General features: G+C 56.4%; 1 protein-coding gene across 1 annotated transcript; it reads right to left on the reverse strand.

The window, feature by feature from the left end:
* Positions 1-425: 425 nt before the first annotated feature.
* On the reverse strand, positions 426-17,914 carry IFITM10 (interferon induced transmembrane protein 10). Its single transcript, XM_043877231.1, is given in 6 exon segments — positions 426-1,053; positions 13,900-14,073; positions 14,075-14,353; positions 15,214-15,911; positions 17,282-17,506; positions 17,728-17,914. Coding segments are annotated over 6 exon segments (1,713 nt in total). The 3' UTR covers positions 426-903.
* Between the last annotated feature and the right edge of the window lie 281 nt (positions 17,915-18,195).

Consider the following 18,195-nt stretch of genomic DNA (forward strand, 5'->3'; position numbering starts at 1 on the left):
TCCCCCGACCCTGGCACTGATGTTAACCCTGAAACGGCATCCTGACGCCTGCGTCCCTCCAGTGACCCGCAGCTCCGAGAAACCGGAAGGCAGCGTCGGCCGCTCCGGGCACGGGACGAGCGCGTGAGTGGAGGACGCTGCTCGGCTTCCGGTGCCCGAGAGGGACTGGGCGTGGCCAGGGCGCGGCAGCCACTGCCCAGTGCTCCCGCCTGGTGGTGGGCTTTGCCGGCTCTGACTCCGCCAGGCGGGCAGCCGTGCCTGCCCCCCTTCCCTCCTCTCCAAGGAGGCAGCCACCAAAAGCCCCCTCAGTCCCATCCTGCAGAGCGGGCGAAGAAAAGTCAGCTGGATGCGGCCCTCGGGACCCCCAGGCAGTGCCCGAATGGGGTTCCCGAAGCCTCCGAATCCCACCTGCCAGGAGACTGGGCCACAGCTGGGCAGGTATTTTATTGGAGGTCCACAGACACAAGAGCTCCGCGCAGGGTCACAGCTTGGAGGAGGCGGCGTCGAGGGGGCAGTGAGCCCCCAGATGCTGGCAGGCCCCCGCCCCACCCTGGGAAGCTCCCATTCGAGCCCTTCTTGCGGGGTGTCAGGTCTGAGGGGCCCCGGGAGCCCGGGCGGGGGGCACAGGCAGGGAGGGGGGCAGCCACTCAAAGCTGGGGTGCAGCGGCACAAGAAGAAACCCAGGGGCCCCCAGGAACGGGCGGGGGGCCAGGAGGCAGAGAGGCCTGTCCGGCCTGAAGCTCGCCGCCCCCTTGACGGACGGAGCTTCCGACGGCCTCACTGCCTGGCTCAGCTTCGCGGGGCCCAGGGCGCACGCCCGGCTCTGCCCCGACCGCGGGGCCTCCGGCGTCGTGCCGGCCGTGTCTCAGGGCCGCGTGTCCCGCCGGCGTGCCTGCCGGGGCCTCAGTAGTCGGTGAGCGGGTACCGCAGGAAGATGAAGACCAAGATGATGCAGGAGGCGGCCAGCGCGGAGCTCGTGATGTTGAATAGCCGGGCCGTCTTGGCGTCCTCCACCGCCCCGTTCAGGTCGTTGAGGAGCTTCTTGTCCCGGACCTGAAGCCAGAAGGAGCAGTAAGAGCAGTAGCCAGGGCCGAGAGTGGACACACGGGCCAGGAGGGAGGGCGTGAGGGCAGAGGGCCCAGGAGACGGTGGCCCTGAGCCCGGGTCAGTTCCCGATTCCTGACCACTGCATGGGGCTACTGCCCAAGGATGTCCTTGCTGGGCGGAAATGTGCCCGGGACTTTGGGGGCGGGGCGGGGGAGGCTTGGGGCATCAGATCTGAAACTTACTCTCAGTTTACGAAACAAATAACCTGTGTTTTTCCAATCCCAAAGAATGCTCAAACCACCTCACAATTGCACTCATCTCACACGCTAGTAAAGTAATGCTCAAAATTCTCCAAGCCAGGCTTCAGCAATAGGTGAACCGTGAACTTCCAGATGTTTAAGCTGGTTTTAGAAAAGGCAGAGGAACCAGAGATCAAATTGCCAACATCCGCTGGATCATCGAAAAAGCAAGAGTGTTCCAGAAAAACATCTATTTCTGCTTTATTGACTATGCCAAAGCCTGTCACTGAGTGGATCACAATAAACTGTGTAAAATTCTGAAAGAGATGGAAATACCAGATCACCTGACCTGCCTCTTGAGAAACCTGTATGCAGGTCAGGAAGCAACAGTTAGAACCAGACATGGAACAACAGACTGGTTCCAAATAGGAAAAGGAGTACATCAAGGCTGTATATTGTCACCCTGCTTATTTAACTTATATGCAGAGTACATCATGAGAAATGCTGGGCTGGAAGAAGCACAAGCTGGAATCAAGATTGCTGGAAGAAATATCAGTAATCTCAGATATGCAGATGACACCACCCTTATGGCAGAAAGTGCAGAGGAACTAAAAAAGCCTCTTGATGAAGGTGAAAGAGGAGAGTGAAAAAGTTGGCTTAAAGCTCAACATTCAGAAAACTAAGATCATGGCATCTGGTTCCATCACTTCATGGGAAATAGATAGGGAAACAGTGGAAACAGTGGCTGACTTTATTTTTTGGGCTCCAAAATCACTGCAGATGGTGATTGCAGCCATGAAATTAAAAGATGCTTACTCCTTGGAAGGAAAGTTATGACCAACCTAGATAGCATATTAAAAAGCAGAGATTTTACTTTGCCAACAAAGGTCCATCTAGTCAAGGCTATGGTTTTTCCAGTGGTCATGTCTGGATGTGGGAGTTGGACTGTGAAGAAAGCTGAGCGCTGAAGAATTGATGCTTTTGAACAGTGGTGTTGGAGAAGACTCTTGAGAGTCCCTTGGACTGCAGGGAGATCCGACCAGTCCATCCTAAAGGAGATCAGTCCTGGGTGTTCATTGGGAGGACTGATGCTGAAGCTGAAACTCCAGTACTTTGGCCACCTCATGCGAAGAGTTGAGTCATTGGAAAAGACCCTGATGCTGGGAGGGATTGGGGGCAGGAGGAGAAGGGGACGACAGAGGATGAGATGGCTGGATGGCATCACCGACTCAATGCACATGAGTTTGAATAAGCTCCGTGAGTTGGTGATGGACAGGGAGGCCTGGCGTGCTACGATTCATGGGATCGCAAAGAGTCGGACACGACTGAGCGACTGAACTGAACTGAACCAGTGGTAAAGAATCCGCCTGCCAGTGCAGGAGACATCAAGACACGTGGCTTAATCCCTGGGTCGGAAAGACCCACTGGAGGAGGGCATGGCACCCACTGTAGTATTCTTGCCTGGAGAACCCCATGAACAGGAGGACTGAACCCCTGGAGGGCTGTAGTTCATGGGGTCGCAAAGAGTCGGACATGACTGAGTGAGCGCACACGCAGAAGAGGTGAATATGGTAAACTCTAAACCTCTGGGGGTCTGGGTGAAGGGTATGCAGGAGTTTCTGTATCTCCTTTCTGGCAACTTTTATGTAAATCTAAAACTATTTAGGGGACTTCCCTGGTGGTCCAGTGGCCAGGACTCTACACTCCCAATGCAGAGGTCCCGGGCTGGATCCCTGGTCAGGGAGCGGGATCCCACAACCAAGAGTTCACACGCTGCAACGAAGACCCAGCACAGTCAAATAAATACATCAACAAAATAAATATTAAAAACATAAAACTATTTAAAATAACATGGATTGTTAATGCTGTTTTACGTACTTGAAAGTTGCTAAGAGGGTAGAAATTCAGTTTTCTTACTACCCCCCCAAAAAAACCCACCAAAAGGTAATTATGAGAGGTGATGGAGTGCTAACTAACTCTGTTGTAGAAGTCACTTCATGCTACACACACGTCAGATCATCACGTACACCTGAAGTGTGTTCAGTGCCACAGGTCGACTATGTGTCAATAGCACTGGGAAAATAAATGAAAGAGGAAGCTGGCCTCAGAGGACGGTTTGTGACTGGGTGATGGCCATCACAAGTGTGTCCTAACTTGACTGGTTCCACCTCATTTAAAGTTAGCTGGGATTGCCTGAGAACACACACCATGGGTGGACAAGAGGCAGCCCCCGGGGTCTCTGGGATGGGCTATTAAAGTGAAGGGGGCACTCCCCTGGTGATCCAGGGGTTGAGAATCTGCCTTCCAATGCAGGGGACGTGGGTTAGATCTCTGGTCAGGGAACTAAGACCACATGCCTGGGGCAACTCAGCCCACACACAACAAGAGAAGCCCCCGCAGTGCAGCCAGAAAGCCCGAGTGATGCAACCAAGACCCAGCACAGCCACACACATGCCCGGGTGAGAGGAGTGGCCTGGAGTCCAGTGAGTCCTGGGGAGCCGGCGGGCGGCAGCGGACCTGTTGCTAAGATCCTCTGGCTGGGAAGAAGTGTCCCTGGGGAGGTGCCCCTGGCCTCATCCAGGCCGGGTCTTAGGAGTCCCCTTTCCTCCCACCTTCTCCTTCCATCGAGCCCAGAGAGGTGCAGGTCTGAGCATACTGCAAGCAGAGTCTGGGAGGAGGAAGAAAGGGAGCGAGGAGAGAGACAAGAGAGGCAGGAAAAGAAAGTCTTTGCATCAGCAGATTGGTGGATGGGTGGATGGATGGATATATGGATGGATGAATGGGTGGATGGATGGATGTGTGGGTGGGTGGATAGATGGATGGGTGGATAGATGGATGCATGAGTGGGTGGATGGATAGATGGATGGGTGGATAGATGAATGGATGGGTGAATGGATGGAAGGATGGGTGGGTGGATGGATAGGTGGATGGGTGAATAGATGGATGGGTGCATAGATGGATGGATGGGTGAATGGGTGAGTGGATGGATGGGTGGGTGGATGGATGGATAGATGGATGGGTGGGTGTATGGACAAAAGGCAGGGGCCTGGGTTAGGCAGATAGATGGCACTGATGTCTGGCTGCCTGGAGGGTGGGTTACCCAGAAGGATGGGAGGAGGGATGGCGAGCTAACACAGGGAGACATAGATGAGCAGGAGGGTAGGAGCGTGGAGGGGTGGATGGACTTCCTGTGAACACTCAGGAAAGAACCCACAGAGCAGGGATGTTTGGGTAAAGCCCAGGAGAGCGTGGAGACGCAGTCATATGCTCACCTGCAGGGAAAACAGGTGTTTAAAGATAAACGTCCCCGGTGTAGATGCACCGAGGTCAGAGACAACCAGAGGCCAGTGTGGGGAGGGCAGAACCCAGAGGGGAGGGGAGCTTCACAGGCACTGTGCGGGACTTCATTGGCACTTTTTAGCAGAAAAATGGTAGGCTCTGGCATTTTTACTCTGGTAATTCTGGATGCTGTGTGGAGAACAGACTGCAGGGGCAGAGGCTGAACAGAAAGCAGAAAAAAGGCTCACTTAACATCCCAGGTGAGTGGTCAGGTGGGTCGTGTCAGGTCAATAGACATGAAGATGGTAAGAACTGACCTTTTTCTGGATCTATTTTGAAGATACAGCTGACAGTATTTACTGGGATCAGATGTGCAGTGTGATAAAAAAAGAAAGGAATTTGAGATGATTGCAAGGCTTTTTGATCTACTGGAATAAGGGGGTTGTAGGACACTCCAGGAGGAGAACGTTTGTGAGTGATTCAGTAGTTTGATTTTTGACGTGAAGCTAGAAATGTCTTCTAGACATAGAGCTAGATATTTTGAGCAGGTAGGTTTTGTAGAGCCTAGTTCAGGGGTGAGGTCCAGAGCAGAGATACAAATTGGAGGAGCATCAACATAAAGATGCTACTTAAAGCTATGAGACTGGACGAGAGCACCAAGGGAGTGAGTGCTGACGTCGGGAAAAGAAGGGCCAAGGACCATGCCTGGGAGCACCCCATTAGGAGATCCGGGAAGCAGGAGGCAGTCAGGAGGGGAGGCTGAGACGAGCAGGCGAGAAAAGCAGAAGGAACAGGGCTTCCCTGGTGGTCCAGTGGTTAAGAATCTGCCTTCCAATGCAGGGAACATGGGTTCGATCACTGGTTGGGGAATTAAGATCCCACATGCCGAGGGGCAACTAAGCCTGTGCTGCAAATAGAGGAGCCCATGTGCTGCAGCGAAGACCCAGAGTAGCCGCCCCCCCCGCCCAAAAAAAAAAAAAAAAAAAAACAGACCAGAAGAAAGCCAAAGAGAAGGGAAGGATGGCGGTGGGGGAAATGAGTGGAGGAGGAATAAACATGGAGGAACGGAATGGATAAACGGATGCGTGGCCTGGGGGCAGAGAGATCGTTGGGGAATGTTGGCTGGATGAGGGAAAGAGAAGGAAGGCCCTTCAGCAAGTGAACAGACTGATGGATGAGCAGTTGGGCCAGACAACTGAAGCAAGGAAATGAGAAAAACAGGAGGATGAGCAGGTGGATAAATGGATGGGCGGCTCTTTGATGAGCGCGTGTATTACTGGGGTGATAGACTGAGCGTGTGTGAAGGGAAGGGGGGGAAGATGGGTGGATGGGTGCATAGATGAATTGACACCAGCACAAGAGCTGACTACCTGGGTGGATATGGTGAGTAATTGGGAGAAAGGAGAAGAGGGAAGAAAGGGAGGGCGAATACACAGACGGATGAATGAGCAACTTAATTGAGAGGTGACTGAACAGGAAGCATGAATAAATGAAAGGAAGACACAGAAATGTACTGATGGTTGGCAGATGACTGGCTGGGGTGTGAGTCGGTAGATACAAGGTCATGAGGAGAAAAAAGTCGAGAGAGAAGAAGGATTGATGAATCCAAGTTTTAATGAATGAATGATTAGCTGTATTGATAGAAGGGGTGGCTAGATAGGGAGAAAGGGTGGAGAAGAGCAGAAAGGAAGGCTGTATAGTTGGATGAGTGAATGAGTAAAGTGAGAGATGGATAGAAAGTGTGGTGAAATAGAGAGGAAGAGATGAGTGAATGAACAGGCACGAGGTGATGGCTAGACGGGACCTCCCTGGTGCAGTGGTTTAGACTCCATGGTGCCAGTGCAAGGGGTTCGGGTTCAAGCCCTGGTCAGGGAACTAGGATCCTGCTGCCACAGACCACGGCCAAAACATGTTTTAAAAAAGAAAGAAATAAAAGCGAAAGTAAACACGTGGGACCTGATTAAACTTAACAGCTTTTGCACAGCGAGGGAAACTAAAAGCAAGGTGAAAAGACAACCGTCAGAATGGGAGAAAATAATAGCAAATGAAACAACTGACAAAGGATTAATTTCCAACATATACGAGCAGCTCATAAAACTCAATATCAGAAAAACAAACCACCCAATCAAAAAGTGGGAAAAAGACCTAAACGGACATCTCTCCAAAGGAGACATACAGATGGCTAACAAACACATGAAAAGATGCTCAACATCGTTCATTATTCAGTTCAGTTCAGTCTTTCAGTCGTGTCTGACTCTGCGACCCCATGGACTGCAGCACGCCAGGCCTCCCTGTCCATCACCAACTCCCAGAGTTTACTCAAACTCATGTCCATCGAGTCGGTGATGCCATCCAGCCATCTCATCCTCTGTCGTCCCCTTCTCCTCCTGCCCCCAATCCCTCCCAGCATCAGGGTCTTTTCCAATGAGTCAACTCTTCGCATGAGGTGGCCAAAGTACTGGAGTTTCAGCTTCAGCATCAGTCCTTCCAATGAACACCCAGGACTGATCTCCTTCAGGATGGACTGGTCGGATATCCTTGCAGTCCAAGGGACTCTCAAGAGTCTTCTCCAACACCACAGTTCAAAAGCATCAATTTTTCAGCGCTCAGCTTTCTTCACAGTCCAACTCTCACATCCATACATGATCTCTGGAAAAACCATAGCCTTGACTAGACGGACCTTTGTTGGCAAAGTAATGTCCCTGCTTTTTATTATGCTGTCTAGGTTGGTCATAACTTTCCTTCCCAGGAGTAAGTGTCTTTTAATTTCATGGCTGCAATCACCATCTGCAGTGATTTTGGAGCCCCAAAAATAAAGTCAGCCACTGTTTCCACTGTCTCCCCATCTATTTCCCATGAAGTGATGGAACCAGATGCCATGATCTTAGTTTTCTGAATGTTGAGCTTTAAGCCAACTTTTTCACTCTCCTCTTTCAGTTTCATCAAGACTTTTTAGCTCCTCTTCACTTTCTGCCATAAGGGTGGTGTCGTCTGCATATGACCATTGTATCTACTGCTGTGGGCAGGGATCCCTTAGAAGAAGTGGTGTAGCCATCATGGTCAACAAAAGAGTGCGAAATGCAGTACTTGGATGCAATCTCAGAAATGACGGAATGATCTCTGTTCATTTCCAAGGCAAACCATTCAATATCTCGGTAATCCAAGCCTATGCCCCAACCAGTAACGCTGAGGAAGCTGAAGTTGAATGGTTCTGTGTAGACCTACAAGACCTTTTAGAACTAACACCCAAAAAAGATGTCCTTTTCATTATAGGGGACTAGAATGCAAAAGTGGGAAGTCAAGAAACACCTGGAGTAACAGGCAAATTTGGCCTTGGAGTACGGAATGAAGCAGGGCAAAGGCTAATAGAGTTTTGCCAAGAGAACGCACTGGTCATAGCAAACACCCTCTTCCAACAACACAAGAGAAGACTCTACACATGGACATCACCAGATGGTCGACTCCAAAATCAGATTGATTATATTTTCTGCAGCCAAAGATGGAGAAGCTCTATACAGTCAGCAAAAACAAGACCAGGAGCTGACTGTGGCTCAGATCATGAACTCCTTATTGCCAAATTCAGACTTAAACTGAAGAAAGTAGGGAAAACCACTAGACCATTTAGGTATGACCTAAATCAAATCCCTTATGATTATATGGTAGAAGTGAGAAATAGATTTAAGGGACTAGATCTGATAGACAGAATGCCTGATGAACTATGGATGGAGGTTCATGACATTGTACAGGAGACAGGGATCAAGACCATCCCCATGGAAAACAAATGCAAAAAAGCAAAATGGCTGTCTGAGGAGGGCTTACAAATAGCTGTGAAAAGAAGAGAAGCGAAAAGCAAAGGAGAAAAGGAAAGATACTCCCATTTGAATGCAGAGTTCCAAAGAATAGCCAGGAGAGATAAGAAAGCCTTCCTCAGTGATCAGTGCAAAGAACTAGAGGAAAACAACAGAGAAATGCAAATCAAAACTACAATGAGATATCACCTCACACCAAAGTGGCCATCATCAAAAGGCTATAAACAATAAATGCTGGAGAGCATGTGGAGAAAAGGGAATGCTCTGGCACTGTTGGCAATGTAAATGATACAGCCACTGTGGAAGATGGTATGGAGATTCCTTAAAAAATTCGGAATTAAACCACCATATGATCTAGCAATCCCACTCCTAGGCATATACCCTGTGGAAACCAAAACTGAAAAAGACACATGTATCCCATTGTTCATTGCAGCACTATTTACCATAGCTAGAACATGGAAGCAACTTAGATGTCCATAGACAGATGAATGGATAAAGAAGTTGTGGTACATATACACCATGGAATATTACTCAGACATAAAAAGGAACTCATGTGAGTCAGTTCTGATGAGGTGGATGAACCTAGAGCCTACTATACAGAATGAAGTAAGTCAGAAAGAGAAAGATAAATACCGTATTCTAATGCATATATACAGAATCTAGAAAAACGGTACTGACGAATTCATTTGCAAGGCAGCAACAGAGAAACAGACAGAGAATAGACTTACGGACGTGGGGAGAGGGGAGGAGAGGGTGAGATGTAGGGCAAGAGTAACATGGAGACTTACATGGCCATGTGTAAAATAGACAGCCTACGGGAATTCTCTGTTTCGCTCAGGAAACTCAAACAGGGGCTCTGTACCAACCTAGAGGGGTGGGCTGGGGAGGGAGATGGGAGGGAGGTTCAGAAGGGAGGGGATATATGTATACCTATGGCTGATTCATGTTGAGGTTTGGCAGAAAAACAACAAAATTCTGTAAAGCAATTATCCTTCAATTAAAAAATAAATTAGTTAAAAAAAAAAGGGTGATGACTACAGAAAGAGGAGTGTAATGAGTCAAAGGATCCAAGAAAGGAACTTGATGGTGACCTCAGGGAAGTTACCTTGTACCTCTGTGCCCCCATTTCCTCATCTGTAGTTAACTGCACCAATCTCATAGGGTTTTGCTACCTCTAAATAAAATATTACATCTAATTAAAGAATGAGACATGCTTAGAAGGGTGCCTGGAATATATAAGCTCAATGAATAACTATTGCTGTTTAGTGGTTATTGGTATTTGCCGTCTTTTTGTTACTACTATGATTGCTATTAATGAGTAAGGGGGGAAACAGATGAATCCAGGGAAGAAAAAAGATGAGATGGAGAGAGCCGGCTGGGTGGATAGAGTAACAGTGATGGATGAGGTTGGGGGATAAACAGCGGGAGGAAAGGAAGAAAGAAATGACAGGAGGAACATGAGTTTAATGAGGAAGCGGATCAGTGAATCTAGGGATGGTTGGCAGCATGGAAGAGAAATTCTGGAAGGAAGGGAGACGAATATATGAATTTATAGAGAGAAAATGGACGGGTAGAGAGTTGAAAGGGTGGAAACCCGAGTGCATGCGTTGGTGGGTGGACGAGGTGAGTGAGGGTCTTTTCCTCGCAGACCTGTCCCTTCTGCAGCCTCCTTCCCCATCTATAAATGGCACCTTCGTTCTCTCAATACATCAGATGAATATCCTTTGAGCTCCCTGGCGGCTCAGAGGTAAAGGATCTGCTTGCAATGCAGGAGACACAGGTTCCATCCCTGGGTCGGGAAGATCCCCTGGAGAAGGAAATGGCACCCCACTCCAGTATTCTTGCCTGGGAAACCCCATGGACAGAGGAGCCTCGTGGGCTACAGTCTGTGGGGTCGCAGAGAGTCGGACACGACTGAGCAACTCAGCAGCAGCAGCCTTTGGCTCGTCTCTCTTTTCTCTCACCTCATGTCCAATCCACCAGGATCGTCTACTGACTTTCCCTTCAAAATACAGGACCCGCTTCCACTCTCCGCTCCCACCCTCTGAACCAAGACTTGACTGAGGCAACAGCCTTGATCGGGTCCCAGCTCCCCAACACTTTAAGTCCTTATGGGCTATCTCCCCCAGTAATAAGGACAATCATTTTTAACACAAGCCACATAATGTTGACTCTTCGTTTAAAATTCATCCAAGATTTCACTCAAAGCAAAACAAAATCCTACTGGGGCAGACACGATGCACGTGGCCTGGCCCCATACACCCCCCGCTCTGGACCCAGCTCCAAGGCTCACCCCCATGCCGGCCATGCTGGTCCCTGAACCTGGCTTTGCCTCGGGGCTTTTGTAATACCCAGTCTGTTTTCCTGGAATCTGCTTTCCTGGATGCATTTATGGCTACTGCATGAATTCATTCAGGTTTATACACAAATATCATCTCATCAAAGAGGCCTTCCTTGCTCACTGTATATAAAATAGCACCCCATATGTCCTTGATGATGTTTCATTTATTCTTCATAGCTAGCATCACTACCTGACTCACATAAGCCTAAGTTTTATTACTGTCTGACTCCCGATCAGGAGGAAAGCTCTTCTGGACAGGGACCATGTGTTGCTTGTCACTTACTAGGCACTAAACATTATTTATTACTCATGGGACAAATGGATGGAGAGTGAAAGGATGATGAAGTGTTTGAATGAACTAATGAGTGGGTGATTGACTAGAAGAGTTTAATGAATGGATATGGTGGTTATATACAGGTCAGGGAGGGAAGGGGTGGAAGAAGGTGACAGGTACGATAATCGGTGTGGGCAAATGAATACATACACAGATGCAGGGAAAATGGGAGATGAAGGTGTCAAGGGGAGATGGTGGAGAAGAAAAGAGATGAAATGCATCCATGAAGGTGTGTGGGCCACCTAGACAGAAAGAGCTGATGGGTGGACCGGGTGGTTGGTGGGGTCGGGGGAAGAGCTGAAGAAAGTGTGTTAGACAGTGTGGATGGAGGAGTTAATGGGAGGCTAGAGGAAGGTGTGGGGTGAGCAAATGGGTAGGAGAAAAGAGAAGAAAGCGAAGGTGAGAGTGGGTCGTGCGGAGCCCTGAGTGCTAGGAGGAGGGGCCAGACTCCTCCCAACCAAGAAGTGGGGCTGGGGGTCGTCGTGAGCTGCTCAAGCAGACAAGCAGATGGCGCAGACAGAGCGGCTCCTGTCTGGCCACCCCCGCCCCCCGCCACAGCACAGGCCGTGACCCCAGGCTCCCATCCGTCCTGCCCACACGGACCTGACCGCGCCTGGGGCGGGGGCCGTGGGGACAGACAGGGCAGTGGGGACACGGCAGGCCATCCTGCCCCTGGCGCTCCCGGGATGCTGTTTTGTTTGGCCGCGTTCTGCGAGTAGAGAAGGGGATGGGCTCAGTGACGCGGGATCAGCGCTCGGAGGGATCCAGGAGTCCAGCCAACGCCTCCTGACCCCAAGGCCGTGAGGTGCCCTTGCAAGTGCCCATGACTGGCTGCAAACAGTGTCTGGAGTGGCAGGCCAGGAGACGTGCAGCTGGATGGACAGATGGCCGAACTCCCGGGTGCGGGAGCCCGGGCCAGCAGGTCCGCCCTCCCCTCTGCCGGGGACAGAGGGGGCTTGCCTTGCTGGCTGCCCATGCCCCCACCCCCCAGTAAGCCCCACGCCTCTGCCCTGAGAGCCCCCAGGGAAGACGTAGGGGAGCACCCGGCTGGAGGCACTGTGGGGCCCCTACTGCCTCTCAGAAGCACCATCTCCCACCCCCTACCCCAGCACGGAGCCTTGCATTCAGTTCAGAAACCTGTGACCTACCTACAACCCACGGCAGATGGACCTGCCCAGGGCCCACCGGCGCCCACAGGAGCTTCACAGCCGTGCCCGGGTCCACGGGCTGCTGGCGGGACTGGCAGGAGGGCCCCGGAGGCAGAGCTGAGGCTGGGGGCGCTTCTGCTGGATTCCCGGGGACCTCCTTCCCTTTGCTGCCTCTGCACAACACAAGCACACTCACGCACACACAGTTGTACACACGTGCATAGACACACTCATACATTCACACATCCACACATAGTTACATGCACATGCCCGCTGATACCTATATGCACACATACACAGAACACACAATTACACACACATGCACACTCACACCCTCATACAAATACACATGCATTCTCACGCCTGCACAGCTCAAGCATACACATACACACATGCTCACACCTATATGCATGCACGCACTCTTGCACACATACTCATGCCCTCGTGCGCACTCGCACGTACCCACACACACACACACTCACGGGACACAGTTCCTGTCTGATGGAGCCCAGGGCTGGATACACTAGCCTGGAGATGAACGGGTGAGCAGCAGGGGTGATGGAGGCCCTGAGGATGAGTCAGGAGGCGGGAAGGCCAGGTGGCCAGGCTGTGTGACGCTGGGGCAGGGACGGGTGGGGGTGCTCCATGCTCAGAGCAGCAAGAAGAGCTGTCCCAGCCTCCATCCCCCTGGTGCCAGCCCGCAACCCCCCATGTTCCCCCTCCCCACCCCCGCCTCGGGCAGCTGCAATCAGGGAAATGCACCTGGCCCCGGACACTCAAATCTGGGCCCAGGAAAAGGGATGACCTGGCGAGACGAGAGCCCAGCCCTTGGGGAGGCCGGAGGAGAGAGGGAGGCCCGGGTCTCCCTCCACCCCTCCGCGGGTTGGGCTCCAGCAGCCCCAGGCTCTTGGGTCCTGACACACCCGCGGGGATCTCCAGACCCCAAGTGTGAGTCGACCACAGCTCTCCCCCGTCCTGGCCCATTTCTCTCCACTGCACCCTCGAGGGTGGGGAGCGGGGGACGGGGGTATCCTGTCTGCTCCTCTCCGGCCAGCTCCCATCACAGCAGTGAGGGAGGGCCTTCTGAGTCGTGCACACCCAGAGTGTGGGGTCAGGCTGCATGGGACACACTCAGGTCTCCCTGCCCCGGCCTCCCTGCCCCACTCCTCCAGGATGGGTCACTGGAAACCGTGTGAGGGGGGCAGCTCCCCACGTGACTGTCACAGCCCCCCTCGAGTGCCTGCCTGGCATCAGGCTCCCTGTGCGCGGCTGGGACAAGGTCTCCAGCAGTGACGTCAGCCCTCCTCCTGTCGACAGGGGAAGGATTCCAAGCTCTCTTCACCTCCACGCTGGCTCCATCCCAATGCCCAGGGGCAGCTGCAGCCAGGCCTAATTCCCAGTCCCCGCCCAGGGGACAGGACACTGAGGTCCCCACCTCAGAGGCCAAACTGGCCACGCAGAGACCCTCACCCCGAGGACGCTGAGCCCTGCCAGGACACCCTGGAAGGTTCCCCAGCTCAGGACGGGATGGGCAGGCCCTCTGCTGTCCTGAGCTACCTGGCCAACCTCTGCATCTCCCTAGGTCCCGCACCCTCTCCGCTACACCTGCTGCACCCACGGGCTCCTCTGTGAGGGAGGGGGGCCAGTACCGCCCCCCGGCTCTCCAGACCCCCCGGGCCCCTGCTCCACCCTTCCGGCTCACCTTGAGGGAGTAGGCCAGGGCGATGAAGCCCAGGCAGCAGAAGTTGAGGTAGACGAAGTTGAATATGGACCACAGGTAATAGTCGTTCACCTCCGTGGTGTCTGGGTAGACCTCGATGACGGTTGCGGGGTTCGTCATGGTCTTCTTCTCCGCCAGGTGCTTGCAGGCCGGGGGGGGCGCCAGCAGCCCGCACGCTGTCTGTCTTGCTGCTCTTGGACTCCATGGGGAACAGAGTGGGCGCCATGGGGGGCGAGGCCGAGGGCTCGGGGGCCGGGGCCGCCGGAGCCTGCAGAGCTGGGGGCTTGGACACGCAGGCGAAGCAGCCCTTGGGCGAACCTGCTGGGGGCCTTGGGATCCAGAAGGCCCCGTCCAGGGGGACTCGGGCTTCCTGGGCGCCGTCCGTGGTGCTGGCCGGGGCTCCCAGCGGGGCTGGGCACTGGCCGGGGCCCTGGGCCTGCAGGGAGGGGGAGATGAAGAATGAGCTGGGTCCTCATCACCCTATGGGCCCACCTTGGCCCCTACAGACTCCCCCTGCAGTCTCATAAACAGCTCCAGGGACGTGGAAATCCCACAGGGGCAGCCAGCTGCCGGCCAACCACCTGCCTTCCCCACCCCCACCCACGCCAAAGCCCTCCGAGCAGCCTTGGCAGGGACCGCGGGGGCTTCCCGTCACTTCTTCGTCTGCACACAAACATTCACGCACTGACACACAACAGCAACACCCCCCCGCCCCCGCCACCCCAGCACCCCGACTGACAGGCTCTTGCAGTGAACACAGCAAGCAGCACCCAGACACGGCGCACACACAGGGCACGCACGCCCACAATGACACGGCCTCCGCCAGGCTCTGCCCAGCACCTGCACGCTGGCACACGCTGAGGCTTGGGCCACAAACGCCAGCACCGCCGCCCGGCTCTCCAGACACCAGCACACCCTGTGCACTCGGAGAGGCCGCCAGGTAAACAAGCCCGCACTGTGACCCTCACACACACCGCGCCACAGGCCCCGACACAGTCGCAGAAGGATGAACCCGCCGCCCGCGGGGGCTCCGAACTCGCGCGCATCGCCCCGGCCCCCCGACCCGGCCCGGAGCGGCGCTGGGACCCCAAGCGCGCGCACTCGCCGGGTGCCAGGAGCAGACGCACAGCGACACTCTACGAAACGAGCCCTCTCAGACCACGCGCCCTCGCCCCGCGCCGCCCCGGGGGTTGGGCAGCCGGGACCCCGCCGCGCCCGCCACCGCCCGGCCCCCGCGGCCCCCAGCCCGGCCCAGGTCTGCCGCAGCCGCCGCCGGGAAGGCGCGCGCTCACCTACTGGCGACTCCTTGGCGGCCGGGCCCGACCCTGCTCTCGCTGCGCGCGTCCTTCCGCCGTCCCGCCGGTGGCTTGCTGTCCCGCCGCTCCGCGTCCCGGCGGCCAGACCTCGGAGCGGGGAGCGCGCGGGGCGGCGCGGGGAGGGGCGCGGACTGGCAGCGCTGCTCCTCAGCCGCCTGCGCGCCCTCCGCAGCGCCAGGACCGGCCGGCGGCTGCAGCCCAAGCCTGACTCACGGCGGCGGCGGCGGCGGGCGCAGCCACCTCCCCGCCTCCTCCCGCCGGTGGGGTGGGCGCTGAGGGCGCCGGCCGAAGCGGCGACCCTCGCGGGCGGGCAGAGCTGGGCAGGGATGGGCTGTCCCGCAGCGCCCAGCCCCGGTGCCCGCGCCACCCTCCTGCGTCTCCCGAACCCCACCCAGCTCCCTGCCACCTCCCTCTGGCTGAGCCCCCAGCCCCTCGCCGAGCTCCCCACCTGTCTCCCCCGGGAGAGCCCCTTCCCCTTCTGTGCTCCCCGCTGCCTCCCACCGCAGCTCCCAGGACCCTTCCCCTCTGTGCTGCCCCTTCTCTGCCCGGTGAGCTTCCTGCTCCACCGGCTCTCTCTGCGTCTCAGCCTTTGCCCCCACACACCTAGTCCCAGGCCCGGTGGGCGTCTGGGCCTCCCCAAGCCCTCTGCCCAGAGACCCCAGGGGCCCCCAGCCTGTCCTCACCAAGTCAGTCCTCACGTCTAGCCAGACTCCTGTCTGCACGCCTGTCCCCACAGGACCCCGCTCCTATCCAAGCCCCCACAAGGGCCCTGGTTCCTCGTGAGTCTCGGGCCCCTCCCAGGCCTGGGGCCCCCAACTGCAGTCCTTCCCTGAGCAGGGTGCCCCCCACCAGGCCACCACCCGAGCCCCTGCTCTGCACAGTCTTGCCCCTGACCCGGGCCCGGGACTCCGTCCTTCCTGAGCCCACCCCCACCGAGTTCCTGCCCCCACTTTCCCCCAGATCTGAACTCACGCTCCCCAAACCCAGAGCCCTGCCTGGGCCCAGGTAACGCGGCTCCCTCATGAAGCCTAGTCTTGGAGACTGCGACCCCTCAGCTGATGGGCCTCTGCCCCTGCGGCCGGGTGTCCTTTCCCAGGCCCTGTGACACTTGTCCCCTGGAGCTCAGGCCCCCCACCTGCCCAAGCCGCCCTGCAGGCTCCATCGCCCTCATCCCCCTCCCAGGCCCCCAGCCCCGTCTACCCCGCCTCCCTCCCATTCTCTCTGACACTTGCCCCACATGGCTTGCCCTTCCTGCAGTCGTCCCAACAACACCCTCGCCCTGGGGAAGCCCCGGCCCCCTCCTCGCCCTGCAGGGCCCTCCTGAGCGGTCCTCCTCTCAGCAGCGGCCCCTCCCTCCACCCCTCCCCATGAAGCTGCCCTCCCTGTGGCAGCCTGGCCCCTCCATCCAGCCCCTGTTCCCCCCACAGGCTGCGCTCAAGCCCTTCCTCCTGTGAAGGCTGCTTCTGCTCTGACCGGCTCAACCCACACCTCCCTTGTCTCCAGGACCCCCTCTCCTCCCAGCCTGGGTCCTTCCAGGACCCCCTCTCCTCCCCTTCTCAGACTCCTGGCCCGCCTGTGCCAGGCCCTCTCTGAAGCCCCTTCTCTCGAGAACCCCTGCACACACTGAGCCCGAGCCCTTGTCTGCAGCCTCCTCCCTGGCCAGGCCGCCTCTCGTGTCCAGGCCCTCCGCTCCCCTGCTCAGCCCCCAGCCCTCTGACCCCTGGCCTGGCCTTGGTTGGGGCTGATCAGGAACCCAGGAAGAGCTGGCTTTAAAGATGCTGCTAAAACCCCCTTCCAGGGGGCGGGGTCCCGGAGCAACGCCCCGCCCCTGCCCGACCACACCCTCGGCTGGCCCAGGCCCACAGGTGAGAGGGTGATGGGACTTCTGGGGAGCCGGGTTCAGTTCTCCCCTCACCCATCCGCCACGGCCCCTTTCCAAGGGCCTGGCCCAGGGGTGGCCAGATCCATCTCAGGTGGCGCCTGACCTAAGGGGCCCGTTGAGCCTGTGTGTGGCCTGGGAACCTGGTCTCCCTGGCATGCCAGCTGGCCTCCCTGGGCCAGGCGCTGCCCAGGGCTGTGCAGGCTGCAAGGCCGACGGGCTGGCCTGCCCGAGTCCAGCTGGTCCTTGGGCGTGGGAGAGGGTGCCAGGCCCACAGGGGTCTGCTCCTGGTCACTGGGTGGAGCTGGGCTGCCTCTCCCCACTCCAACCACCCTGCCCCCACCCCAGCCCACTTCCCGGGATGCATCATCCCACAGGGCCTTCACCGCAGCAGCTGAGGGAAGGCGCTGGACTCAGGTCAGCTCCTGAGAGCTCAGCCCGAGACTGGGTGTCCTCCAGCCAGGACGTGTCCACTGGAGCCCGCTGGGCTGGCGCAGGGCAGGGCCGAGCCAGCCAGAGTGAGGGCCGGCGTTTGGAGCGGAACGCCAGGCCCTGTGCTGGGCTCCTCCTGGTGTCCGTCAGGCCTGCGGCCAGGAGTACCCAGCTGTCACCTACCTTCCTGGGACAGAGACTCGAGGCTCAGGGTCGGGTCACAGAAGCTGGGTCCAAGCCCAGAGTCAGACTCCAGGGGCCAGAGAAGCCCGGCCAGTTGGGTGGAGCCGACTCCAGGCAGGACACGGGTGCCCTGCCGGCCTGGGTTGGGAGCTGGGGGCTCAGCCTGCGCTAACAACCCATGTGGCATTCGGGGGTCACGTCCCTGTGTCCCAGAGGCGAGGAGACGCGGCCCCCACCCCGCAGACCCGACAGCCTTCAGCCGAGAGTCTCAGTGAGCGAGGCAGGTGGAGGAGGGGGCCCCTGCCAGCCTGGGGGGGTGGGAGGCTTTGAGGACAGAGAGGCCCCGCACGGTCAAGGGGCAGGGGCCGTGAGGGCCGGGCGGCCTCCTCCCTGGCAGCTCCGCCCTGCAGGCTCTCAGGTCACTGGCGCTGATGACCGTCTCCCAGGAGCCCTGCAGCCCTGCAGAGC

This window comes from Cervus elaphus, chromosome 2 (genome assembly GCF_910594005.1).
Source record: "Cervus elaphus chromosome 2, mCerEla1.1, whole genome shotgun sequence".
Taxonomy (NCBI): Eukaryota; Metazoa; Chordata; class Mammalia; order Artiodactyla; family Cervidae; genus Cervus; species Cervus elaphus.